Source organism: Strigops habroptila, chromosome 10 (genome assembly GCF_004027225.2).
Source record: "Strigops habroptila isolate Jane chromosome 10, bStrHab1.2.pri, whole genome shotgun sequence".
NCBI lineage: Eukaryota > Metazoa > Chordata > Aves > Psittaciformes > Psittacidae > Strigops > Strigops habroptila.
The window spans coordinates 5,786,635-5,813,877 of record NC_046359.1 but is presented as its reverse complement, the minus strand read 5'-3'; the positions used below and the strand labels follow the sequence as shown (position 1 = coordinate 5,813,877).

Sequence of the window (27,243 nt, the reverse complement as noted above, 5' to 3'; positions counted from 1 at the left end):
AAAATCACGTGGTAAAATTGTTTGGGAGAGCAGCATATCTTGTAACAAAACAGTAGCTGCAGATGGAGCTGAACACAGAGTATTTTTCCAAATAGGAGTTCCGTCAAGGATTGTTAGTTGTCCCTAACCACAATAACTGCTTTTCGCATTTGGAATTTTGCCTCTGTTTTTGTAATGGAGAATGTGCTTGGGTTTGGACATTAATGTTTGTGAACAGCATGGGAGTTGCCCACATTTCCTAGCATTTGGCCTATTCCTGTGCACCATGTGGCTTTCTGGCTGAGGAAGAACTGCACTTGGAGTAGTTATAGTGGATTTTCAGGCCTGTAATGGATATATCACTGATAATATTGAGCTGGACATCTGCTAAAATGCAGTTACAGCCAGAAAAGTGACTCTGTGAGGATGGCACTTTGTTACTGCTCATAGGATATCCTTGTCTCTAAACTGGAGAGACGTGGATTTGATGAATGGGCCAATTGGTGGATAAGGAGTTGGCTGGGTGGTCACACTCAGAGTTGCAGTCAACAGTTCAATGTCCAAGTGGAGACTAGTGACAAGTGGTGTTCCTCAGGGGTCAGTATTGGGATCGGACACATGGACAGTGGGATCGAGTGCACCCTCAGCAAGTTTGCCAACGGCACCATGCCATCCACAGGAACCTTGACAGGCTCAAGGGGTGCCCAATATGAACCTCATGAAGTTCCAAGTGCAAGGTTCTGCACGTGGGTTTGGGCAATCCCAAGTACAAATACAGGCTGCGAGGAGAATGGATTGAGAGCAGCCCCGAGGAGTAGGACTTGGTTATGTTGGCTGACAAGAAGTTCGACATGAGCCGGCAGTGTGTGGCTGCAGCCCAGAAAGCCAACCGTATCCTGGGCTGCATCAAAAGAAGTATGACCAGCAGGTCGAGGGAGGTGTTTAGAACCCTCCTCTACCCCAGTGTCATGAGACCCTCCCCTGCAGTACTGCCTTCAGCTCTGGGACCCACAACAAACACAAGAGGGACATGGACCTGCTTGAGCAAGTCCAGAGGAGGGCCACAAAGATAGCCAGAGGGCTGGAGCACCTCTCGTATGGAGACAGGCTGAGGGAGTTGAGGTTGTTCAGCCTGAAGAACGCTCCAGGAAGACCTTAGAGCAGCTTTCCAGTACCTAAAGGGACCTACAAAAAAGCGGGACTTTTTACAAGGGATAAAACAAGAGGTAATGGCTTCAAGCTGACAGAGGGTAGATTTAGATTAGATATTAGGAAAAAAATCTTCACTGTGAGAGTAGCGAGACACCGTAACAGGTTGCCCAAAGAAATTGTGGCTTCCCCATCCCTGGCAGTGTTCAAAGCCAGGGTGGATTGGGCTTTGAGCAGCCTGGTTTAGTGGAAGACGTCCCTGCCCATGGCAGGGAGGTTGGAACTGTATGAGCTTTAAAGTCTCTTCCAACTCAACCATCCTATGATTTTATGATCTTCTTCCTTTGTATCTTCAGGATCATATCTGCCTGGCTGACTGACAAAACCAGGTTTGCCTTGCCTGTCAGCAGGGCAGAATGGCATTAATATAGCTGTGAAGGAGCAAACCGCATTCTGTTATCTCATCCATCACTGACAGCGGCCAGCTAACTGCTGCTGCGAAGGTCTGTATTGTAGCTGATGATCTCGAAGTCAAAGAACAGCTTGAGGTTTTCTGATTGACTCTAACAGGTAGGGTTGTGGCACTGAGAAGTGCACTTATCTTTTGACTTGTAAATTACGTTTAAAATGAATACCACTGGAAAGCTGTAAGGCACACAAGTATACCTTTATGGGGTTTTTTCCATCCACTTAATTCATTTTGATGTATAAAAGGGGGAAGTGTTCAGAATTTCTCTATTTACATGGTGGTGAAGTTCAGTGCATACTTTTGACAAATTCTTGCCTAATCACATATGTTTTTACAGTACCTGCACATGTACATATGCACAGTCAGAAAATAGAAATGAACGTATAACCAACCTAAGTTTCCTGTTTTGCTGCTCACAATGTATGTAGTCCTCAGAAGTCTTGGATGTGTGTGGTTTTGAAAGATGCTCAGCAGTCAGTTATTCGGTTACAAATGGAGTTGACCATCCAGAAAATGTCATCATGTATAAGTGGTATGTGTCTAGCAAGGCAGAGTGGAGGTAAAATGACAAAAGTCAAGTAATTAGTAATTTGAGTGGTAGAGTAAGTTGGCTTTAACCTTTTTAGGGTATAGTTGGCTGATATGGGACTGCTAGTTGGCGATATCACAAGGCTATTTGAGAAAGTAGCCAACACTCACTGAAGGAGACTGAAATACCCAAAACTGTTGCAGTCAGTGGTTGATCTGTATCTAAGAAATCTCCGTGGTGGTTATCCACTGAAGCTGGAGTTAGGATGCGCAAGAGCTTTGTGGAGTCTGCCTGTGCCTGCTCTACAGCTAGCTCTAGCCGTGTCTGCTATCGTTTGCATTTTACATACATGAAAAAAATCTCAGGATCCTAAAATAGACTGTTTATACCCTGCGATGAAATCACCAGCTCTGTTTTGCAACTGCAATACTGGCTGCTTTTACCTTTGTCCTGAGAGGACACCTCTATATCTTGCTGGAACAGGATCCCACTGTTTTGTTTTGTCTTGCTGGCTGCAAGAGGCTCTCCAAAGTATAACAACATCTGAGTTGGATTAAAAAGGTATCTACAGCACAAAAAAAGAGCTGGAGAGCACACAGATAAGACTTCCTAAATTTTGGAGAGTTTCCAGGCCTTATCAGGCAGACATGCAAAAGAAAAAGTAGCAGTAAAAGGCATGGACTTTCAAGCATTTGTTTTTTGGTTTTGTTTTCCTCCAGTGTAGCTTGAAGTAGAGGGGGTTTGCCTGAATGACGTGCATGAAGTAGATTTACATAGAAAATATGTAATAGAGATTTACTTTGTGTGCAGTCTCAGCCTCTCAACATTTTATGCTTTATCTTCATAAATTCAATTCATAGTAATATTTTCATCATTAATGGAGCTTTTCAAAGGTAGACACAATGGAAATTCTGGAACAGACGGGCTATTTTTGGTGTCTCATGTATTGCACACCAAGACAGCAAAGGCATTTAAATACAGAGCTAGCATTAAGCATGAAAATAAAGCAGAGCTTGTTCCATAGCCAGCAAAGTGAATACTGTTCTTAAACAGTTCTTAGTCCACTTAGTGCTAGCAGATTAAGTAAAAATCTCTCTACTTTCTGAAAGCTAATGATCTCCTGCAGTCTCTCCACTGTTTTTGTTGGAAGTCCATTTATGAGTAATCCCTTAAGCAAAATCTATTTCTGGCAGAGTTTATAGGCTGAAGACTCAGCAGACTGCACAGCTATGGTGGTTTGGGTGACTTTGTCTTCCTTTTCATACTTTCAGATGGTCCTTGCTTTTTAGAGCAGGATCTTCAGTTTACCACTTCTGGTCTTCTGATAATGTTTGTATTTTTGGCAATGTCAGTGTTATGAGAAGAACAGGTTATCAAAGGTAATTGTTTTTCTGAACTGGTAATACTGTTATGAATAAAGTAATATTTATGTTTTTAAATAGAAAAGATAACACACTTCTGATAGCCTTGACTGGTAATTGTGGAGGGGAGAAATTCTCCTTAGCATTATAAATGTTTTTCTAGCGATGCTCAATCTTTTAGCATCATCTGTAGTGATTTTCTTGTCCTTTTACATTCAACAGGACTTTTACTTTAAGATCAATTGGGTATGTATTCTTACTGTGCTGCTCTTTTATGCTAGAAGCAGTGCATATCTGTATCTGCTGGAACTGACAGACTAGATTTGTATTAACTCTGTGATTTAATCTCGTTGGAGCCTGAGGACTTTGGAGGAAGGAGGGAATTGGTTGACTAACTTCAGCTCCTTTTGTGAATTTTTTTTGTCCCATTCCTCCCCTCTGAATTTAAGATGACAGCAAAAATGGAAATGTACAGCATCATTCTGTCTGGACCATTAGGTAAATTTCATTGCAAAGGATACAATAGCTAAAAAAGAAAGAAAATTAACTTGTCGTTCAAGAAGGTGCATCTCTGAGAGGTAAAAACCCCAAACGACAGAAAAGGCAAAACCAACGAACAAAAAAAACCCCCACAAACACCCAGACTCTGGGGTGAGCAGTTTCTGTGGCATGCAGCCCAGCTTTCCATTCGCATATTACTAGAAGAATTCCAAAATACCCAGCTGAATGGCTTTACTCTGGGAAGGACTGCAACTGTATTGGCTATATCAGAAAAGTGACAGACTTTTGTAATGCAGTAGCAGCTAAACCAACAGAAGAATTAACCTAGAAGGTGTAACGTCTTGTATTTAGATTATTCCTCTTTGTCCTTGTAAAGCTTCAGCTTGACTCCCCAGGCAGCCTCAGCCTCTGTGTAGTGTCCTTTCATCCCAGAACCACTGCTCTCCAGTGCATCTGTGTGAGCTGACGATGGCTGACTACAACTTCTGATGTCGACTAATCGTTGTGCTAGCTTGCATTTTTTTCTAAGTCCTTGGGTAAAGGAACACCACCATGGTTCCTTGAGGAATAGTAGGGATATTGCTCAAGACAGAAGTCTTGAAGTTAGTGGGGTATTCAAAAACTGCACTTATAAGAACTGTAACAGCCTTGGCAAGTCATCAGGAAAAACAGGGTCTTAATCAAGAATAAACTGAGAGCATGTTTTGTGATGTGTTTCTCATTCTCATCAAGTATTTGTGCACATCTGGGATGTGTTTTGGAGCATCCTTCTCCACAGCAGAAGGATGGTCCTTCAACAAAGATGCCCAGAGGAAGGCAGGCCTTTGATCTCTCCGTGTTTTATCTTCTCTGTGTTGTGTAGGTTTCCTGTTTCAGCAGCGTCTCCTGAAGCACACAAGGAAATCCTCTGTTTCAAACAAGGCAGTCTGTGAATTTTGTGTTTGAAGGAGGACTCAAGCAGTTTGAGGAGATGTAAAGGAATGCTATCAGCTCGAAACCCCTTTTCCTGACTCCCATGTGTCATATCCTTCTTGATTTATAATGTCAAGTTTTTCCCAACAGTTTAGACTGCAACTGTATCTTACATAAGGGAACAATGTAATTTGGAATTACTACATCCAGATTTTCCCTGACTATAAGTCTTCTTGGGCTGGTCAAGCAAATTGAGTTGGGGAAGGCAAGAATCATGTAAAAATACATGTATGAAAATGCATGGGTAATATTTTGCTAAAGGATTAAATTTCAGAACCTTATCAGAGGGATGGATTTCTTGCGTTGCTGGGCATGTTGAACAAAATCAGTCATGGATTAGAAAGTAATTAAAGAAGAAAGAGTTGAAATGATTAGCAAAATCTGGAATTCATAAGCTCCTTATGAAACTCATTCTGGTAATTTTTTGTTTATGTATTTTTCCTGTTGCTGTTGAAGTTCCTGATAAGACCATAGTTACAGTAATTTGGTTTAGGCTCCATGTGAAAACAGTGGCAGTATGGTTGCGTACCCAGGCTCATTTAAGGATGTAGAGAAGGCAGTGTTTACAGGAAGAGTATCTTATTGAAACAATGGTTATAGCCATGGAAAAGCAGACAAGCTTTTCATAAGGCTTTATTTGCAAGCCATCCAGATGAATTAGGAAGATAAAAAAAGCTAGCAAAAGAAAAATCAGAAATTGGAAACTTCCTTTAAGACTAACTGGGCTAATAGATTAAACAATATTTGAAAGAAGTCCGTCTCCCCTTCACCTCCAAGGGGCACATGTTTCAAGCTTCACTCAGCTTTCTGTCTTAGTGCTCCCACAGACCTGGTGAGGTTTCTCCTCATTCTGGTATCTAACAAAGGTTGAGCCATAGCTTAAGTCCATTTTGACAGAAGAGAGAGCTTTAAAAGTTTTGCAGCATGTGGGAGGTGCTGAAAGTCATGCAAATGAGAAGTAAGAAGGAAGTCAGTCATCAGAGTAGCTTTATTATGTTCATGTGGTTAACTATTGAAAGCCACATAATTGGAGCCTTCACTTGCTGGCCTACACAGAAGCTCACAAAGTAGTTTTATTTCTCTGTTGTGTAGCACTTTCCACTCTCAAAACTCTTTAAAAATGTTAATTAGCCTTTGTTGCATCTTTTGAGGTTGGTAATTTTAGCACCATTATGATGATTTAGGCCTTGCCCCACTGAGATTCAGCTGCTGTAATCAGCATCAGTATACCTATGTAATTCCCAAATTCCTCCTCTGTAACTAAGTTTGCAACAGAGTAGCATGAATAAGTTCAGAACAACTTAATAGCAGATGATGGCATTAGTCTGGGTCTTCCTCAGCGTAGCTGTAAACAAATGCTGGCCACAAGAGCAAATTAAGCAGTGCATGGGCGGCGAGTGACAGTCTAGGTGACCTACGGCTCAATCCTGAAGTCAGGTCCACCAGACCACAGTTTAAAAAAACCCCAAAAATCAGATGTATGTTAAAATTGTGCCAGACTATTACCGTGTTCCTGACCTGGAGTACAGAGGTCTGGCGAAGAGTTTAGCTCTACTCGTAGATAGCTCACTGCCCGCCACCTCTTCTTCCTACCATCATGCCTCTGCATTAAATAATTGTCTGACATATGGCAGGGATAATATTAATATAAACACAAAGGTAGAGAGCTGTTACTTCACTGTGGAGCAGGCTCTTATTTCTTGAACAATGCATTAGATTCACTGGAATAATGTCGGTGATGGTGGAAAAACGTGCTGTTTCATTAGGCCCCAAACTAAATATTTCATTTTGAATGCATGTGGGAAAGTATGGAAATGAAGGGCATGGTGTGCAAAGTAGTAGTAGGTGGTGGTTTAATCCAGTGGTGTAGAAAACCAAAGTTTGGTTCTCTCATTTGCTTGAGGAAACTTGAATTCTTACCTTCTATCTTGAAGCAAAGTGATCTGCAATTTAATATTCTGTAGTAATCTTAAACTTATCTGTTGATCAACCCTATTCACGTATATAAAGAGTTCCTGGTGTAGCAATGGTGAATACCAGTGTCTCATCTTCCAGGTAGGCGTCTTCTCCACAAAGTTAGTGAATCTTTACTTCTTTACTGGCTGAATAATTTAAGTAATTTCAACAGGGTTCCATAGCTTTATTAGGATCAGAGAAGAAATAGTAATCTCGGCCTTACGGTTTTTGGCACCTTTTTGTTTTATTATTTTACATGTTTTGCTTATGTCACATTGAAATGATGCTCTAAAAAGGAGCCAAGCCACTGACCCTCTAGCAAAATTCAAGTTTGTTTTTCTTGATCACTGTTTTTGACTCCATAACTAGTTTGGATAATTTTTTGTCTGTAGGAGAGACAAATGCAATGAGCATTTCAGGGGACTTGGTAACTTAGTTTTTCCTTCTTTGAACTATTTGAACTATTCTTCCTGTATTTTTCCGTCTTTGAACTATTAATACCCCAAACCCACCCAAAAGGGAATGATCCAAGGTGAGCTAGGCCTTGTCTCACCTCTTTAACTGAAGGGAATTTCACTTAGCAGCTAATAGAAACACCAAAGGAGATTTGGAAAGCTAAAAGTGCGTGTTACATCAATTGGTCTTTCAGCTGTCTTCGAAAGTAAAATGAAAATGAAATTGAGGCTTCTTGTCAACAAGTGTGACTCATGAGTATTTAATGTAATTTTAATAGCTCTTTTTATTAAAAGTAGCCTATTAGAAGCTTTTAGGGAAGCTATTCACTGTCTGTGTCCTCAGCTTTGGTGGTTTGGTATCTATAATAAGCATGTGCAAGAATTCATCTTATGTATCATACTAAGAAACTTAACTTTTCTTGGCATAAATCGTGCTGCATATCCTGGTGTCAATAGCTGCTGTTGCTCTTCTGAGGGCTGGATAGGTAAGCAGGGCTTACAGAAGTTGGACTTGTTTCTTAACCCAGTTCATTACCTTTAGAACATGGTAAACCCTTTTGAGCACGAATTTATAAGCCTGCAGAAAGGGTTTTCTTGAAATACAAGCTTTTCAATCTTTGTACCCCTTCTGTTGTCAGCAGCTTCAGAGCAACTTGGATGCAGTTCTGTTGAGCGGCAAGATATGTTCAAAATAGAGAATGTCATGGACTATTACTATGCATTAGGCATTCACATTGTTCTGATGTTTTTTTGATCTCTGGGTTTGAGCATAAGAGTTTTATTTCCACTGCTGTTACAGAGCTGCTAAGTGGCAGATGAAAGGTTCTGATTACCAACACTGGATTTGTCTGCCTCTTTCCCAGATCGGAGGTAGGATAAAATACCCAAGGAAATTGTGTTGTTCCAGAATTATCGTGTGTCTATCCCTCTGAGATACGTCACTTGAGATAGTGCCTCCGTACTGCCTTGTTACAGGAGATTCAAAGCTATGGGAGGAGCCTCCATATCTGGAATAACTCCTTCATTGACACCATCTTTGTTTTCAAGGCTGTTCTTACTAGTCCCTGTCATCTTCCTCTTCCATCCCTTCCTTTAGCAGCTCAGCCTATGCTCTTCTGCCTTCCCTGTTTCACTCCACCCATGCATCTTTTCAAAGCTTCACAACTTTTTCTTTCTTTACTACTTGGAGCAGAAGAGTCCTTGCAGCAGCCTTTCTTCATTCACTTCGTCCCACATGCTTCGTTTTCTCTTTTTCTTTGAGTGTCTTGTGCACCATCCTTTCCTTTCACCCTTCCATATTCCTTATTCTTTCTCATACTTACCTCCCCGAGTTGGATGTTATTACCTCATGGGGAGCAGGAGATTTATGAAAGCAGCTATGCTATTTCTGCAAAATAGCAATAGAAAGAATGTAAAAGATCAGAAATCTGTGAAAAAAACATTCCCTTGAAGACTCATAGGTTGAGGATGGTGCAAATGTAAAATGTCTCTTGTAACACAAAATAAATGAGAAGTTAAGGTGGTACATTTAGCTTCTCCTAGTTTCGGATCAGGCATCACCATAACCAATCTGTATGTCAACCACACCAGATTAAGGTTGCAACGCCTGATCTGAGATAATATTGCCTGTTACTGCAAATGGAGGAGTGGAAATTGTCTTTGTAGTTATGTGTGAAATGTATAAGCCAGAAGTGAAACACAATTATAGCAAGATCTGATTTTTCTGTTGTTGTTGTTGTGGTTGGACAGGTTACCAAACGTATTCTAGTTTTTAATACTGTTGTACTTCATGGAATTTACCTTGGTTTCATTTTGTAATTGTGAGAATCACCTGCGTCCTTTGCCCCAAATCAGGTTCAACTCTGCTTATCATTCTTGGCAGATGCTGATCTGACCTGTCATTAAAACTGTCGAGCATGTTAACTCCACTATCTCCCTAGGCAAACTATTGTAGTGTGCATAGTCCTTGCCTGAGTGTTCTTTTATTGGTATGTTAGAAATTTCCCTTTAAGTTTCACTGTTTTCCATGGGTGCTAAAAATGTTCTTTACAGCAACTCTTTTTTTTTCTTTGTTTTAATTAATATTTATGAAGGGCATTATGATCTACCTCTACTCCCCTCTTTATTCCTCTTTTTTCTCCCCACAGGTTAAACTGCTATCTTCTAAACCCTCCTTTTTTAGACCTTTCATAAATATCACTGTTTCTTTTTCTGGATTCTGAACAATTTGCTGCCTCTTTTTTGAACAACAGTACCAAAAACTGAGCATGTGATTGCACCTGAAGTCTTAGCAGGACTGACAGGAGCACAAAGGTTGGTAGCATGGCATTAGCTTGTTTATATTTGTAATACAATGGTAGTTCTTTAAGCAACAACATGACACTAAGTCATGGTAATCCCTGCATCCTTTTCTGCCAACCTGTTAGCCGTCCAGATGTTCCCCACCCTGGATCTCTTTGTCTGAGTAGTTCTGTTTAAATGCAGTACCTTTCAGTTCTCCATATTGAATAGCATCTGATTTCAAAACGTTAGGCCAGAATAACCTGCTTTTTCATCTGTTACTTCCCTAGCAGTGTTGGTGGATTCACATGTTTGTTTTTCTAGAATGGAGCATTATATGAAAACAACCTTTGTCTATGTAATGGACAATGACAGTACCTACCAGCCCTTTGGTCCTTGGTAATGGAAATAGACAACAATCTCTCTTTGCACTTTTCTTGTTTGATCTATCAGCAGAGATCAAACATATATTTATTGATCTAATATATACATGTGTATATAAAAAAACCTGCATGTGTGTATATTATATAGGTCACTAATTTGGCAAAAATTAGGCAACATTCTGGAGTGGCAGTTTTTAATTGAGCAGTCCCATTATGTGCACTCTTAGTTGTCTTAATTGGTGTAGATATCTTTTCATCTGCTTCTGAAAAGCATGTGCTGCTGTGGGTATTTCTAGGAAAGGGTCAATCCGTAAACAAGAGTGAAGGGTACAGAGATCCCTCTGTATTTTTACATGTGACCTTGCAAAAAGATGGGAGACAACTTAACCTGTCTGAGGTTAACACTGAGGTCATGTGCAAAATGTTAAGTAGTTTATTCACTGCAGATTGTATTCCATTAATTGATTTGGTATACTTACAATGTAGAAAGTTTTTGCCATGCTTTCAAGTGGAGTTACCAGTATTATGAAGTTGTTTTATTTATAATGCCTTCTTTAGTCACTGTTTATTGATTTATGTAGTGGAGCCTTCCATAAATTTAGTAATGAATTACTCGATCTTGAACCTTGAAGGCCATATTTATTGCTTGCCTACAGTAAAGAAGAGTTCAATTCAGGCTGTAATACAATTGCTGTCCAACCTTCCTTTCAGTAGAACTGGACTGTAAAAATAAGTGTTAATTGGGGTTTTTTGCTCAGTTTTATGTAACATACCTGCTATTTGTATATATTTTTAAATTTTCTTGGGATGCTTGCAGACTAAACACAGTTGCATTCCTCCTGTGCCTGATGACTTTGAAATCAAATGACAAACTATATTGCACAGAATTACAATTATATCATTTCTTTGCAGAACAAAATTATTTTTGTAACTTGTTTCTCTTTGTTGGACATTCTGTTGATGGAATTGCATTTTAAAATCCTGGTTTAGTTTTTACTGTTCCAGAAACAATATCCTGAGTGTGTCTTATGATGGGGAAAACTATTGTTTTTAATACAGGTGTTTGTCTGACACTTTCTTAGTTCACAGACTTTTCTATGATCTGATTTTCATGAATATGTAGTACTTTAGCACAGACACTCCTGCTGAAATTGCTTTCATGTTCGCTTCCTCTTTCCCTCCCTCTCTCCCTCCCTCCCTCCTTTTCTGTGGAAAATACCATTTTTCATTAAAAAAAAGTCTAAAACCATGCAGGGAGACTTCTGTGGTGCTCACTTGATTTGTCTGAAAAAAATCATTTTAGAAGTGCAAACGCATATCATGTAAAATAACTTCCGTCCTTCGCCAACATCATGACATCTCATTCTGAAAACACATTCTTAGGTAGTGGATTATGACTGCCCTGAAGAGGGCAGATTGTATGTACAACACTCTGAGGAGCTACTTTCATTGCGCCATGGTATTACTGTGTATGCAAACAGATTATTGTTACGTATGGTTTGCATCTTTGCATTGCGCAAAGGTGGATGCTAAAATATCCATTTTATAAATGCTTAAACAGAGGCATATGGAAGTTAAATAATTTGTTGGAAGCATTTGGATTTGATCTGGCACCTACTGACAAAGTCCATTCTCTTTTTTGGGCATGGATCAAGCCTGTGATGGGGCAGCGGCTGGATTTCACTAATGACAAATGATACCTCTTCAGTGACACTGAGAAATAACACAAGTGAGTGTTCCTGGTGTTTGGCATACAGGATGTTCTGCTGCTTTTGATTTCCCCATTTTCTTGACAGTTGGCTGTGGGCCATTTCTGGATTTTCATTTGCCAAGACAAATTTTCTCAAAATTGCAGGAAAACAAATTAAGCTTGTAAGTGTTGAACGTGGCAATGTTCATTCTCTGGACTTGATGAAAATTTTAGGACATTCATTCAGATACATGCGAAGGCTTTTCAAGTGCAGAAAGCAACAATCACCAAAGGAACATAAATCACTCTGTGAAGGAGTTGCAGCAAAAATGAAGGACATTCTGTTTAAGAGATGCTAGGTCAGAAGAAAAGGCGGAGGGGAGGGAGAGAAGTATATTCAAAATGTTGTCCCTTTAAATAATCTCAAAATAGAAAAGGTAATATTCTTGTGCAGTCAGGAGAGATTTTTCTGGAGGAGCAGAAGGCTCTCTGGATGGTTCCCATTTCTCATCAATACGTGGCAGACAGCTTAAGGCTCCTTCGCATTGCTAGATGAGGACCTTATCTTAAGCAGTCAGGAAGGCAGTGCTGATAACACGAAAACATTTGTGTATACTGTGAAATTGCCATATAGAAACAATTACATTGTGGCTGCAAAGGGAATTTATGGAGACCATAAATATGTTGGTTTAATTAGGGGCACAGTGCTATCTGCTGACACATTCTCCTCAAAGTCTGCTTTCAGAGCGGAATTACTAAATGTTTGGGGTTTTTTAAAATGGGAGAATTGAGGAGGAAAATTAAGTTGGCTAATTCACTTGAGTTTTTCATGTGAGTGGTAGAAGAGCAGTCACAGTCCATGAAGTCTGCAGGGCTGCTCGTGCGTGTGTATCCACAACCAGAGCCAGAGTTGACAAAGAGCAAATCATGAATTGCTGCATAGATACAATTATAACAGTAAGAGATGTTATCTCAAGTTGGCATGCACGCTTTTAATAAAGCAGGGCAAAGTGAGAGGAATGAGTTTTCGGGGAATTGGATTGTCATAAAAAAAACCAGTTACGCTCTTTTGTTCCTCACACAATTATTTTTTTCAAAATGGTTATTTATTCTAAAAATTAAGGACCTGACAATGGCCATGCAGATGCATAAGGAAGGGTGGAGTATTTAACCTACTCAACAAGGCTTTATCTGTTTGCTGAGGCCTTTGCCAACTTTGCTTTCACAAAGGCTATTTGTAAAATAGCTCCTCTCTGTCTCCTCCTGCTTTCTTGGACCCCTGGAGATAACTCCCCCTGCCTTTAGTGGTCAAGTCTAATTAAAATCTAGTCTGTCTAATAAAATTACACAGGCTACTTATGGGGATGTGTATACATCCCTGTAAGACTATGGAGAGAGAGGTTTGTTTGGGACTGAGTGAGAGGCAGTCCCAGAGTGTGTTGTAGTTGCTTTCTCAAGCGATCATCTCACTGACGGTTTTCAGGGCTGGTTTTGGCAATGGGGTGGTTGCAGTAGCAGAGTCCTCTGGGCCACCGGCTGTGCGCCATGGTCTGAGTTGACACTGCATGTGTCGATGGCCATCAGCTGCAAATGCAGGGCTCTGAGGAAAGGAGATGCATGCTGTAATTCCAGTTATTTATACCTCCTTATGTCTTTTCCGAGTTGTTCAGGCAGTTTCACAAAAACTTTGAAAAAGCCATGAAGTACGGTAGGTAAGAATTCGTGTTTCCAGACAAATACATTGAGACACGAGGAGTTGAAGTAACTCCCTTGAGATCATACAGAAAAACAATAGTTGAACTGCAAGAAAGACTAAGTATTTTTAATATCTAGATTTCTGTCTCACTGTTTTGGGAATGCCATTCACAGGAGGTGAGAAGGGACACACTTCATTTTCTGTGCTGTGTTTGTGGAGGGTTTGGGGTTCTTTTGTTTGGGTTCCCACCCCCAGAGGATATACTTTTTATCTTGGTAACAAACGATTCTCCACTTTGTCTTCAGGCATTGTAGGAGGCATGTTATGAATGATTTTAGCAATTTGAGGCAGAACAGGCACCAGTAATACCTACCTATAGCAACAGCCTGGGTCATTACAGTTCAGGCTCCTAAATCCTAGAGGCTTGTTCAGAGTATTTGTAGCCAGACCACATGAAAATAATGAAGAGGGATTTTTTTCCTTTGTAGGTTTGCTGGATGAGCTCAGAGCCACTCAGTGCTGCACTGTAGGTGTGAGGAGCCTTGCTGTCCATTAAAGACCACAGCAGTCTGAGTAGTGTCAAGGGTAACCTACAGATGCATAGCACTGCACTGTTGAGTTCCTTGGGAGCAAGCAGCTTGAGACACCATCTTCTGAAGTAGTCTCCTACTTGTGTGTTTGGGCTTTGTGCTGTGTTCTCTTCTGATCATCACATCATGCTCTTCCCAATTTTACCTATGGAGCTGCTGATCTGCTCTTCAGCAGTATGAATGAGAGGGTTCAAAGCAATATGACAGATATGAACCCAGTGGCTGTCCAATGGGAGGTACAGTCTCAGGGTTGAGTAGGTTTTGGTTTACTTTTTCTCTTCCTGGGAATAGCAGGGCATTGTGTGTTTCGTGGTCACCACATAAATCACTTCTCTAAGCGTGTAGCTGTGGAAAAATCCCTTGGGAGCGGGTCCCACGAATAGGACAGTGTATAGTAAAAACAACTGTAAAAAGAATATTTCACTGAAGGCAGTACAAGGTGCAAAATATGTAGAAGAAAACTCTGGAGGAGACTCCCCTCCTCACTCCCTGAAGACTTTTACTTCTCCTTTCCCTAGTGTGGAGGACATCAAAATTTATGGCTTGTAGTACGCCTGGAATTGGAGAGATGGGAGATGCAGTTGGAAAGAAAGAAACAAGCTCAAATTAGCTGCGCATGCCAGCCTCTAAAAGTGGTCTTCTTCCTTTAACTTTGCAAGCCAGAACAGTTTTCATTATTTTCAAGCCTATTGAAAATAATTACAAGCACGTTTATAGCTACCAAGAAACTGATTTTTCAAGATATTAGAGCAAACGGATCATTCATTTTTCATTCTGACCAGCTAACATTTTTCTTTTTTCAGTAAACTGCAAAACGTCTTTTTGTCCTCTAACACTGAGAGCTGAAGTGATAGAAAGGGATGGCATAAAAGACAAGCATTTGCCAGTGCTAGAGAAGCCAAGGACGTGCAAAGAAAACAGATTAATTTAGTAGCAAATAGGCAAAGGCCACGGAGAACAGTTTTTCCAGCAGATATCTTGCATAGCCAGCAAAAGGACTGGAGTGGGAGTGATCTACTGAGATAACCTCACATTTTAGTACCTAAACAGTAGCAGCATTCTGAATCTTTGCAGGCACATCAAGGCCTTGTTGAGGGGGGCAGCGGCAGCAGGGCAAGAATCCATTCAATCCATGCCTTCTGGAACATGCAGCGTTGTGTTTTTAAAAGTTGTTTCTTAACTGGATCTGAAGGAGTGAGCAAACAAAACTGTTAATGTAAAAGGCTAATAATTGAGTTGATGTAATTAATAGCATCTAATTCAAGCTGAAGGGTGGGAGGCAATTTAGTTGCTTAAAAAGTGTAAAGATCAAGGTCATGTCAAATTAGTGCTCTCACCTTATTTAAACAAATTTTGGCATGTTGAAGTTCTAGCAACCTACAAGTGATTTGAAAATAGGTCTCTTTCAGTATATATATTTGCCATGTGTTTTTTACTAGGAGCTGGAATTGAGTACTTGTCAAGGACAGGGAAACACAGGAAAAATTAAAGCAGTTATGAATACAAGTATAACTTACATGGGCTGGTGTTGTCATTTACTTTGAAAAAAAATTGAACAGCAAACCACTGGTGGATTGATTTTCAGTTTTGTTTGGTTTGGGGTTTTTTTCTTCTCTATTTGAAGCATTGCTTCACATCAGAAATGAATCTGGTTATGGCATTGCACTTTCATCAAGATTTAGAGCTTGTTTTCAGAAGTGCAGAGTACCGTAGGTCTTTGTCATCTGTAACATCCACTTTTCCAATTCAGCGGTCATGGGAGCCCTCACAGAATTTCAGTGCGTGCAGAGTATACCTGGGTGTGAGGATTTGCATGCATTTATGAGGAATGGTGAATAATGGAACTGGCTTCAGGTAATCTCCCTGTCATTGCTGCAGCCCCTGCTCTTTCCTATTGCTGACCAGTTTCTACCCTCTTGTCATCTTTCCTCATCGTATCCTATGAATTGACAAAGAGCAGCCTCTGGATATGCTTGGACAGCCTGTTTTACTCTTTTTCCAGATTTTAAATCTGTTTATCCTCTAAAGGCTTGGTTAGTTGTGTAGAAACTGCAGCTTACGCATTGTGAAATATGAAAGCTGCAGTTTCTAAAGGAACGGCAATCCTGTGCAATGAAAAATTAAGGTATCCTGTATATTTAATAACTTCTCTTACTGTTTGTACCCTGTCCTGTGGGATCTGGACTCCATCCAGTAAAACATGCAAAAACATGGCAAAGTTTAAACTTGAGTACTGTTGCCAGGCAAGTGCTTAAATACTTTGTTGTCCTAACCCCTAAATTTCTCTGAAATATTGTATTAAAAATATGCATGTAAGAATGATCATAGATTAAACTAAATGAAGAGCAGGCTAGAAAGACCGGGAAGATAACTCAGTGCTGATGAGCTGCACTGTGTGTCTCTTTCTGGTTTGAAAGCCAGTGGAAGCACATAAAACCATACATTATAGAAGAAAGTAGCACTCTGAGCATGTAGCAGCAGTATCTTCGATTTAATTTGTATAGTGAGACCTGTTCATATCTGTGAAAGCCTAATGAGGCATATGGGAGATTGTTCTATAGTTTCAGCTACATTTACTATTGTATTATCTTTATTTCACTGGTTTTTAACAAAATCTCATGTAATTGAAAACCCATTCTGTGTCCATTGGCATGCACTTATTCATAGAGCGCGCGTAACTTTGAATAAGAGACAATATTATTGAGGAGCAGTTTGTGTTAGAAATCGGTCTGAAAGAAGAAAAACTTCTAGAGGAATGGTTTATGCACTGATGAGAGCCTCAAGCTGTTTTAACTGAACCCTGTTAGGGCCATAACCTGGAAAAAACCCCTGAAGGTACTAAGGGAAGTCTGAGCAGAAAAAAATTGAAGAATTCAATCAAGACATTTTGTTGCTGTTGTGATCAGAGCAGACTTGTTTCCAAGAAGCCAGGGCAGCTTTCCTTCTGGAGACAGTTGAGCGGAGGGATTTGTGCCATAGACACTCCCATAACAATGGCAGCATCTGCCCAAACAAGCAGGTCTTGGCTGTAAAACCCCAGGCATTTAGAAACTCTTGCAGGTGTTTGTACAGCTTAAATTTTACTTTGCTCAGATTTTCCTTACCACAGTGAATTAAATTAGTTGGAGGGCCTACCAGCAAACTGAGTCACAATGCTTATACAGACGTTTGCAAGGACGGGGTGTTTGGTCATTTGTTCACCGGGGTTTGCATGCGTAATTTATATTTGCTGGAGGGAAGAGGAAACAAGACGCAGCACGCTCCCTTTCCACAGCAAACCCTTTGCTTGTTGCAGGCAGGCAGCTTGCAGTGCGCTTGCTCTGTGGCCTTGCCAGCACTGACAAAGCAGCACGGAAAGAGCCTGGCAGCAGATTATTAACTGAAACGATTTGACTTCAATAGATTTTTTTTTTTTCCCCCAGTCTAAAGCTTTTGACTGCTGTTTGGTTTAGATTGCAATTGAGAGTTGTTATCACTCGTAGCAATACTGCAATGTCATTAAGAGGCTCCAAAGTCTCTCGACTTGTGTGTCTAATTTAGTAGATGTTTGTGAGGTGTATGCTTCTTTTGTACCTTTGCTGCTGCCTTTCTCTTTGAGGGGTTAGTGCAACTGGTTGGTTTTTTAATGGGTTTGCTGATTGTTCTTTATTCCAGATATTTTATATGTCTCCAGGATGAAGTCTGGCTCAACACTTCATACCTTGAGAATTGCAGTGTACAGCCTGCTTTGCTCTTTCTCTTACTACACGTGTCCCAGCTGTCAATGTTTTCTTTGTCACTTCCAGTCTCCTGCTTTGTTACTTCATTGCCCATAATATCTCATTTGTTTGGTTTTGGTCTATTTCTGTTCTATTGGTCTATTTTTTGGTCTATTGGTCTATTTGTTTTGGTCTATTTCTATTTCTTCTAAACAGATATGTACATTTACATATCTGTTTAGAAGATGATTGGGAAGGCTTAGCTATATGAAGTAGGAATCATGATGAAGCCCCAAGTGTCTGCAGCAAGACAGTAATAGGTGGCTTTTATATTGTTCTTAAATCAACTGGGACTAACGTGGAGCATGCTTGCTGGCAGCTCTAGCCGGCCTCCAGGGTGTCATGGTTTAGCCCCATCTGACAACTAAGCAGCACACAGCTGCTAACTCACTCCCCCTGCCTGCAGTGGGATTGGGAGAGAGAACTGGGGAGAAAAAAAGTAAAACTCATGGGTTGAGATAAAGACAGTTTGATAGGTAAAGCAAAAGCCATGCACTCAAGCAAAGCAAAACAAGGAATTCATTCACCACTACCCATCATCAGGCAGGCATTCAGCCATCCCCAGGACAGCAGGGCTCTATCACGGGTAATGGTTACTTGGGAAGACAAACACCATCAGTATGCATGTCCCCCCCACTTCCTTCCTTCTTCCCCCAGCTTTATATGCTGAGCATGACACCATGTGGTGTGGGACATCCCTTTGGTCAGTTGGGGTCAGCTCTCCTGGCTGTGTGTCCTCCCAGCTTCTTGTGCACCCCCAGCCCGCTCACTGGTGGGGTGGTGAGAGGGCAGAAAAGGCCTTGGCTCTGTGTGAGCTCTGCTCAGCAGTAATGAAAACATCCCTGTGTTATCAGCACTGCTTCCAGCACAAATCCAAAACATGGCCCCATACTAGCTACTATGAAGAAAATTAACTATCCCAGCCAAAGCCAGCACATAGGGTTGCAAAGGCATTTCTTGCATTTACAGTTTTAAGTCACCTCCTTCTAGTTATTTAGTTTTACAATTCTGCTGAGGCATGTGAAGGGCTGAACCTCCTCTTCAGCAGTACAGGTGAGGCATTCTCTCTTAATTTGCTAGTTTTACCTAGTTCATCAGGACTGTGATTTATCGGCCAACTCTTGTGCTGCTGGATAGCCTGCATAAGCATGATGGTTAGTCCTATTAGCAAAGGGGCTGGGTTTTGAATGGGGGTCCCCACAAAAATAGTTATTGGTTGCTGAGGACTTTATTTCACTTAATGTATGTTTTGAAGACAAGTTATAAAAAATTCGAAGCAACGCATGCCAGCATCTTTAATGCCATAATTTGATTACCTGTGACTGTAATACTCCTTCAATAGTAAAATATGGTGCTGTGTCATATGGGTGAATAAGAAAGTGCACGAGGAAGTGCAAAGCTGTACAGGCTTTGCTGGAATGAAGTGTGTGTGCTACTTGTATGCACTACGTCACTGAAAAACTCTGGTAGCTCTTGGAGTGCAAGTCAGCTCTATGCTTCTCAGCTCTGTGCTTCACTTGTTTCCGACTGCTAATTCTGTGCACCCTTCTTAAAGTCAAGTGCGACCCATAGTCTGGTGGAGAGAAAGGCTGAAGTTGCAAGTGGAACTTGGGAAGAAGTTCATTGTAGCTGTGGCATTGTAGTTGCCACTTAGGGAATAAAATGCTCTAAGCAGCTGAATTGTATGTACAGGGAAAAAGTGTTACGCGAGAGAATCAGTTGTAAGGCTTTACTGCAGCACTCTTAATTCTCCAGTGAATAGTTGTGGATGATGATTGCAGATGATTTGCTTGGAGCAACGGTGCAGCTTGCCTTGCAGATTACTCAGATCTGAGTTTTCTGTGATTACTTAAGGAAAGCTGTTTGCTGAAGTTCAAAGACCTTGTAAGCAGCATATAAAGTGTCATAATTATTTTTTCTCTGCAGACATTCTTGGTACTTAGTTTGTTCTTCATTCAGTGATTGGCCTTTTGTTTGGAAAAGACCCTGACTCAGTCCGTGATGGGATGACCGCACGTTGCATAAAAACACGATGAGGCAAAGCAGAACTGTGCATCACAGTCCCGCGCTAGCCTGAAAGCAGTGCGATGCTCCTGGGCTGGAGGGAGCGGGAGTCAGCCCCAGGGATTGCACAAGCCTGATCTCACCAGGAGGCTGAGGTGGCCCTGGGGTGAGGGTTCTGGTCCCCACTGTCCTCTTCGGAGGAAAATCTCCAAGCCTCCTGCTTTGAACAATGGAAAGGATGAGCTTTTTACAGCTATTTGACAGATCCTCAGGATTTGGATTTGTTGCCCTTTAAATTGAAGCATCGCTGAAACCTGTATTAACCACGTTTCTGCTGTCCAGACGGTGTGCCAGGGCAAAATCCACCTTCTATCCCAAGTGCTGGTTATGTGGCAGGAGCCCACTTGTGCCTTTTCAGCAGAACAGCTGAGCTTTGCAAGAACTGGCTGGAGCTCTGCAGCTGGGCTGGAGCCTAGCCCAACAGCGTGAGCTGTTAATGCCATGATTGAAGCATTTCATTTAACCCATTAGCAGCAGTTGTGCTGATTAGTACTGGAGCCGTCCGATGTCACTGTCACACCATTACCCTTCAAAGCAAAACTTGCTGCAGCAGTAATCCCAGAGAGCACAGCTTCCATTTGCTGTTGGAAATTGGCTGTTACTGTTAACTACTCTGTCTATGGCATAAGAGTTTCTAGTCCAGTGTTACTTAAATGTAAATAGAAAATTAAGAATATTTCTATCATTACTTGTGTACATACAGGTTTATATCGAGAATGCGTAGAAGGCAATAATTACTTCTCAATATTACCAAACAAGGTTACTGTGTATCTTCTTTATAAATACACAGAATTGTGCCAAATGGTATAATGGCCTTCAGTAATAACTTCTCCCTCTGATGGGAACAATTTTCCATGTTGTATTTGAGCCTAAATAATACAGTACAGTGCATCAGAGTTAATTTGAAATTCCATTTGATGATAATCGTCATGTGATGGCCTGTGATGATATCTTAAATGAGGATCTGGCCCAAAACATTCATCAAATATAGGCTTTAATTTCAAAGGTAAAGAGAAAATGGCTAATTTTAAAGCCTCTTTATCAAAGGCAGTTTTTATAGCAGGGAGGATGTATAAATACTGGCTAGCAATTTGTGGGCTAATCCTTTTTTGCATTAATATGGTTACTTTGTTTTCAGTTCTCTTTCAGGAACTGAAAACAATTAATTCAAGGAATTAATTTCTCCCTTGCTTTCTAGGAGACTTTGAAGTTAGCATCCAACTATCCACCTTTGCCTCTCTTCTTTCACCCCCTCACATTCCTGGAGTGCGTTTATGCAAGTTGGGAGCGAGCAGTTCAGTGCCTAGCTTGAGGGAATGAATTCATATTATCTATCTCAATTTTCAGGTGTTAGGTTTCGCATACCTACATAGTAAACAAAACCAGTTTGATTTCAAGTTAAATGTCAATTCTGCTTTCTAAATTGTTTTTAAATACAGCTTTTCCTAGTACAACCAGTTTCTTTCCTGCTTTAAGTGAGCCTTCTTTAAAAGGAACCTAAAAGAAACTGCTTCTTCAGAATGAGTTTATTGTGATAAAAAAAAATGGTAGCAAAGAGTCAGTTCCCCATATGCTGGCAGAAGTTTGTCTGATACAAGTTCTGTTCAAAACCTTTTCTCATCTGTATTTCTGCTGTTTCCACTGTCAGAGCAGCTGAAATGCGGGTCAGACCCCACCAGCCCTCCATGTTCATAAGTTGCATGGAATACACAGGATGTCTAATGTTGTTACACCTTTCTGACTGGGGTCTTCTCATGGAATAATGAATATAGGAGTCACGGAGGGGGACCGGATTAAAAGCATGAAACTGGAAGTGCAAATCAGGAGAAAAGGCCTACTGAGTCTTAAACACTGAGAATAGATGGATTGAAAGCTAGGGCTGCAAGGCTTTCTGCTGATGAAGACCTGAGTTCAGGATGTCTGCATTTTTGAGTTTGCAGCTGTTGATGTTTTTAACCTCTGAAAGAGGAAAAAAGAGGCACGCTTTTACTGCCAGTTCGAAAGCAAGAATTCGTTTTGCCCAAATGTTTAAAGCTTTGACATAATTCTTTCTGCATGAAAGAGTGCAGCAGGAAGCTGTTTAAATTTCTTAGTGGAAAGATGAGAAAATCAGTAACTATGCATGTGAGCGCAGCCTCATGATAAGACTACTTGCCAGGGATGTGGGGTAATGTGGCTCAGGTCCCGGCTCAGTTAAACTCTCTGTTACATGTTCTATTGCCTTTTTTCCTGTTTCTTACAGGATTCTTTCACTTCTCTAAAAAAATAAAATAAGAATCCATTTCCTGAGCAGTAACATTAAAACTTTCATAAATTCTGTGCTGGGTGTGAGAAAGTCTTAAATCTGCCCACAGTGCTGTCGAGTTTGGTTTTGCCCACCACAGCTGAAGGAGCCAACAGAAAGAGTTGGATCTCTTTCATATATATTTGGGTTTTGTTTTGAATCTCTGTAATGTGAGGTGTCTTGGGTAAAAGAAATAGAACTGTCTAATTTTACTGCCATAGCCAGTTTGGCATCACAATGACTGTAATGAGGGAAGTTTCTAACACAAAATGCATTGCATGTTATCAGCTTGACATACATTAGAAAAAAAAATTTAAGTGCGAGGGAAGTTTTAAACTAAAATATGCTTTGTTTCATACTTAGTAACTTCAGTGACTTTTTCTTTGTTTGTCTGCTTTTTAACAAAGCAAAAGAAATCACTGCTTTCCCAGAATTAAATTAATGCAAAGTTTTGTTCGTTTGTTTGTTTCTCCCTGGAATTCATTGGGACTTCATTGCTGGTACCCCATGCATCTGTGGTAATAATAAAAAAGGAAAACAACTTTGTGATTTCCTTAATAAGTAGTGCTTTCTTCTGATTTACCTGCTCCTGAATTTCACCAGGGTTTTTAAGGCCTTCGTAAATCAGAGTAAACCGTAGTTTGTATTTTCCACTATAAATCTTCTGAATAATTCATTGGTAACTTATTGTTTGGTGCAACATAAAGTGAAAACAACATAGAATTTTTAGATGTTAGCACAATAAATGATGATGTGAAAGGGAGGATAATTGCAGAAGTTCATTGGTATTACAGTAACAACCCATTTCACAAGAATCTCTGAGCCTTGAGTGTATTGATCGATTGTGTGAAAGCTTCCATTCATTTGCAGTATAGATCTTTTTCACGTGCTGGAGGCATGGATATCCATGTGTAGGTGCACAAGTACAGTATCAGTACAAATACGAGACAGAGTGGACTTGGGTTAGCCTGTTTCCATGGTACGTCTGAAAGGATTTATAGCGTGGCTTTAGAAGTTTGCTGGAGGCATTGGTCTTACCCTGCATTCCCTGTCTCCTTCCTTGCCACTTTTCAGAAAGAAAATATATCTTTCGTTGTTCTTGAAAGTATTGAAGAGAAATCGAGAAAAAGGCAAATAAGCTTAATACAAACATAGTACAGCTCTCTGTGCATGAAAATGAAAAACTCCTGAGATCTGAAAAGCGTTTCACAGAAGGAAGTGGAAAACACCACTGACCCTGAGGAATGGGTATCCTGGATTTGAAGAGCACATAAAAACAGAACGGGACCATCAGAATTCAGAAAGTAGTTTGACATATTCTGCCATGGCTTTCAAGGGGAGAAGCTGCTTCTGATTATTTTTGTGTTATCGGTGATGCTGTGAGTGTTTCACCTCAAAACCATCTGAATTCCTGGCCCTTCAGTTCCAGGGAAGCAAGATGCTTGGTGATGGTAGGGGGATATGTTGTTCAGAGAGGTGCTGACTTCCTAATTATTTAAGGATATGGGTTCAGGTGGTGACTGAGGCCAAGGTACCCACAAGCTGCCATAACCTTCCTTGCCGGAGCACCAGCAGCTGGGCAAGAATCTGTAGTTGGCTGACCAGACTGTTCCTATCCCGAAGAACACTGTAACAAATTACTGTTTGTTTGTTTATTCCTTTATTTTTTCTCCCTTCCTCATGTCATTTTCCCACACACCAAAACCCTCTGCCTGGGGGAAGTGGTGACTTCCCTGGGCCCTGCTTTGGGCAGTGGCCAGCTGGGCTTTGCCTCTCACCTCCCTCACCTCTATCACGACCTGAGCCCTGTCTGGCTTCACGTTTAACCATTCTCAATGTGGTTTGTTTGGGTTTTTTTCATCCCTCTGAAACATTACAGCTCTTCCTGATGCCACAAACACCCTTGCTATCTTAAAGTCCTCCCTAGAAATGCATCAGTATTTCTCCTCACGAACGTTCTTTTTGGTCTTACCCGTACAATAAAAGTCAGTGCTGACAGACCTGAAGATACTTAGGCAAAGATAGCAGGTCTTGCTCATCCTGTTTATACCAGCAAGGCTCTAGTATACATGCAGTTATGCCAGCACAAGAGTGCTTTACTGTTTTACCATTTGGGTAATGGGTGTAAAATACATCAATCACAGACCTGCTGTGTCCCAATCACATATATACACCTTTATATTAATATGTTTTTAGCTCAGAAACAGCTACCATAGTTTGGGCTTGCTTCATCTTGTTTGGAAAATTGATCAGAACGTACTTGATTTCCCCACTGCAGAACACTGTGTTCCTTTATCGACTTTCCTTTCTCTGAAGCCCGTTGCTGTTGGTTTTTTGTCTTTGTGCTGTAATTTTGCTGGATCCAGCCTCTGATTGTTACAATTGGATTTATGCGTTAGCACTGCCTCGCTTTTCTGTGTTACAGGGCTTTACAAAAGCTGCAGTTTCTTTGTAATTGTTAATGAATTATGTTTTTCAAAATCATTCTGGAATGTTTTTCAGCCTGTGGCTTCCAGCCTTAGTATTTGAGATGGACAAAAAAACCCTCCTGTTTTTATTCTTGGCAGAGGGGAGAGTGTCAAACGCTTCCCCCCGTGACATGTTGCGTTCGATAGATTTCAGCATTTGCAACAAGCTGAGAGGCATGATTTTTCTTCCCTATGTAATACTAAAAGCAGACATGTGAGTGCTGTAGCAGCGTGTTCTCTCTGAAGCTGCTTTTCATCAGTAGTTACGCTAAGTGTTTACCTACATCTGCACTGCTGTACGAGGCACTGAGACACTTTCACCGTTATTTCGTGTGTAGAAGTATTTATTGCTTGAAATCCCATTTTTTTAAACCATTTTCCCACATAGCTCATATTCTCGATCCAGAATTTTGCTGCTGCAGGATGTTGTCATTTAGCGTGTGTTAGCTCTGGCTTGAACGTGCAGGAGTAATGGAGCAGAAGGGCTTCACTCTTCGCTGAAATGGCTAAGGGGATGGTTCAGAGGTTGTGGTTTGAGACTCAAAATTGAACTTTTACTAATCTGTACCACTGGAAACTCACTGAGCTGGTTAACTCCTTCAAACACTTGCTGAGGTGGTTGCCACAGGGATAGATCTTTATTTCTTTATCCTGACCTGTGACCCATACCTAGTGACTTGTAGGCAGTTTTCATTACACACCTGCATACCTGCGCTGTCTCTGCTCAGGGGCTACCCTTTACCTTCTCCAGAAGCACTGCAGAGGCTGAAAATATGGTGTGTGGTGGTCTCTGGGCAGAATGATTGCTTTCAAAACAAAACAAACTCTAAGAGACCTCCAGTGCTCTGGCTGTCTTTCAGATGTAGCTTTGTTTAGTCATTTCAGAAGCTACACTAGAACTGGCCTATGAACATCTGTGGAATTTCCCTGGGCTTGGTCCAGCTTCTGCTTGACTAGGGGAGTGCTGTTGGATCTGTTAGTAAGGGAATATGGTCGCCTTTTCATGCTGGCTTCCACTCAAGGACTTCATTTCCCTTTCTGTGCTATAAAATCAGCAAAAGCAGATACACAGGCAATGCATGGTCAGGCAAAATCCCCCAGTAGGGCAGTGACCCTGTGTCAGCCTCATTCACTAGCAAGTACATGGCTGTGAGCTGTCCTGTGCCCTCCTGGCTTCTGAGGCTAACAGTGCAAGCTGAGTCAGGCTGGTGATGACAAGGTAGGTTCCTCTTTACTAGATCTTGCAGACATTCTGGGCGGTCTAATCCAACCCTGCTTCACGGCAGCCAGTGGTAATTTCCTGTTTAGTATTAAAAGGCTGCATTTCCAGAAAATTGTGTCTAATTTTCTTTTATTAAATCTTAAGAACATTTTGTCACCCTTTTTGTAAACAAAGGGCATAGGAAGTACAATTTCACAGAGATAAGAGATTTACATGTAGGCTGAGGAATGCATGAACAAAAAGGCCTCCAGTACTGAGAAATAAACCCATGTCATGGGTTTTTTTGTATTTTTTCATTTCTATTTTTAAAGGGTGTATGCTATTGTGGTTGCTTTCTCAGCTATGATGGCTTTTTTGGTTACAGTACTCGCTTGCAGTAACTTCCCTAGAGGTAGGATTGGCTGAGAATAAAATAGCCGTAAGTAGGTTCCCCTGTGGTTTCACATGCAGATCAAGCAGCAAAGTGCACTGACAACTATGACTTCTTCCTCCATTCAATTTGGAGTTTTCCCACTGGCTTCAGCTAGACTTGTTGTTAATAGTATGTGCCTTTTAGGCAGCTGGCTTGCAGTCTTAAATTAGATACCATCAGTGGGACTTGCCTTATCTAACTTGGGGCAGCTGAAACCCAGTGGGTGAGTTCTGTAAGATTTCCTGTCTCTCTACATTGACTGCAGAGGGAGCCTGGATGACCAAGTCCTGGAGTAGATGGTTATATCCTAGATGTTTGAAGGAGGATGATTTAAACTCTATCCTGTTGACAAATTTCTGTGTGAGAAACTGGCCTTGCTGACATGTGTCTGAATCCTCTTAGTATTCTTAGCTCAGAGAATGCCCTTTTTGTGTCAGATTTTCTCTGTGTATTCTTCCTGAAGGTAAATTGTGGGAAATTGCACTTGAAGTTATCTAACAGATTATGTGATGATAAGTAATAGTAATACATTCCTCCTTCTAGTTTATCTTGAATAATTTCTGTCTCGCAGTTTTACCTTATTCTATATTCTCCAGTGATATGGATGGAATTAGCTGGTTTACTTGAGTATTTCAGAATTTATCCTGAAAGTGTTTCCTTCTGGAGAGGTCAGTGTTTCCCTTTTGAATGTTTTAGAAGTAGTCCTAGGTTCTGTTACCCTGCTTCTTATTCCCTTCAGATTTCTTCTTTTTAGCGTTTGGATATTTCATTAACCTGACACTTCTTCTGTTTTAGGAGAAACCTGATGCCAGCCCCACATCTCTACAGCTGCGATCCCAGATTGAGGTAAGCACTTTGATTTTGATAATCCATTTTTGTTTGTTTATTCTTCAATCTGATATTCTGCATGAAACGGATAAAGGCTGCTCTCGTGTCTGCTCTCACTGCTATGTGTCTTACCTTGCAGGAGTCACTTGGTCTCAGCAGCACTGCATCAACCCCCGACACTGAAAGAAAGTAAGTGA

The 27,243-nt window shown here is 40.9% G+C and overlaps 1 protein-coding gene across 1 annotated transcript in view; it reads left to right on the top strand.

Annotated features, from left to right (window-relative positions):
* LOC115613663 (SAM and SH3 domain-containing protein 1-like) overlaps nucleotides 1–27,243 on the top strand; it is a 546,052-nt gene that overhangs the window by 455,132 nt on the left and 63,677 nt on the right. The window contains 2 exon segments of the mRNA XM_030499464.1: nucleotides 27,014–27,064; nucleotides 27,186–27,235. Of these exon segments, the coding sequence (XP_030355324.1) occupies nucleotides 27,014–27,064; nucleotides 27,186–27,235 (101 nt within the window).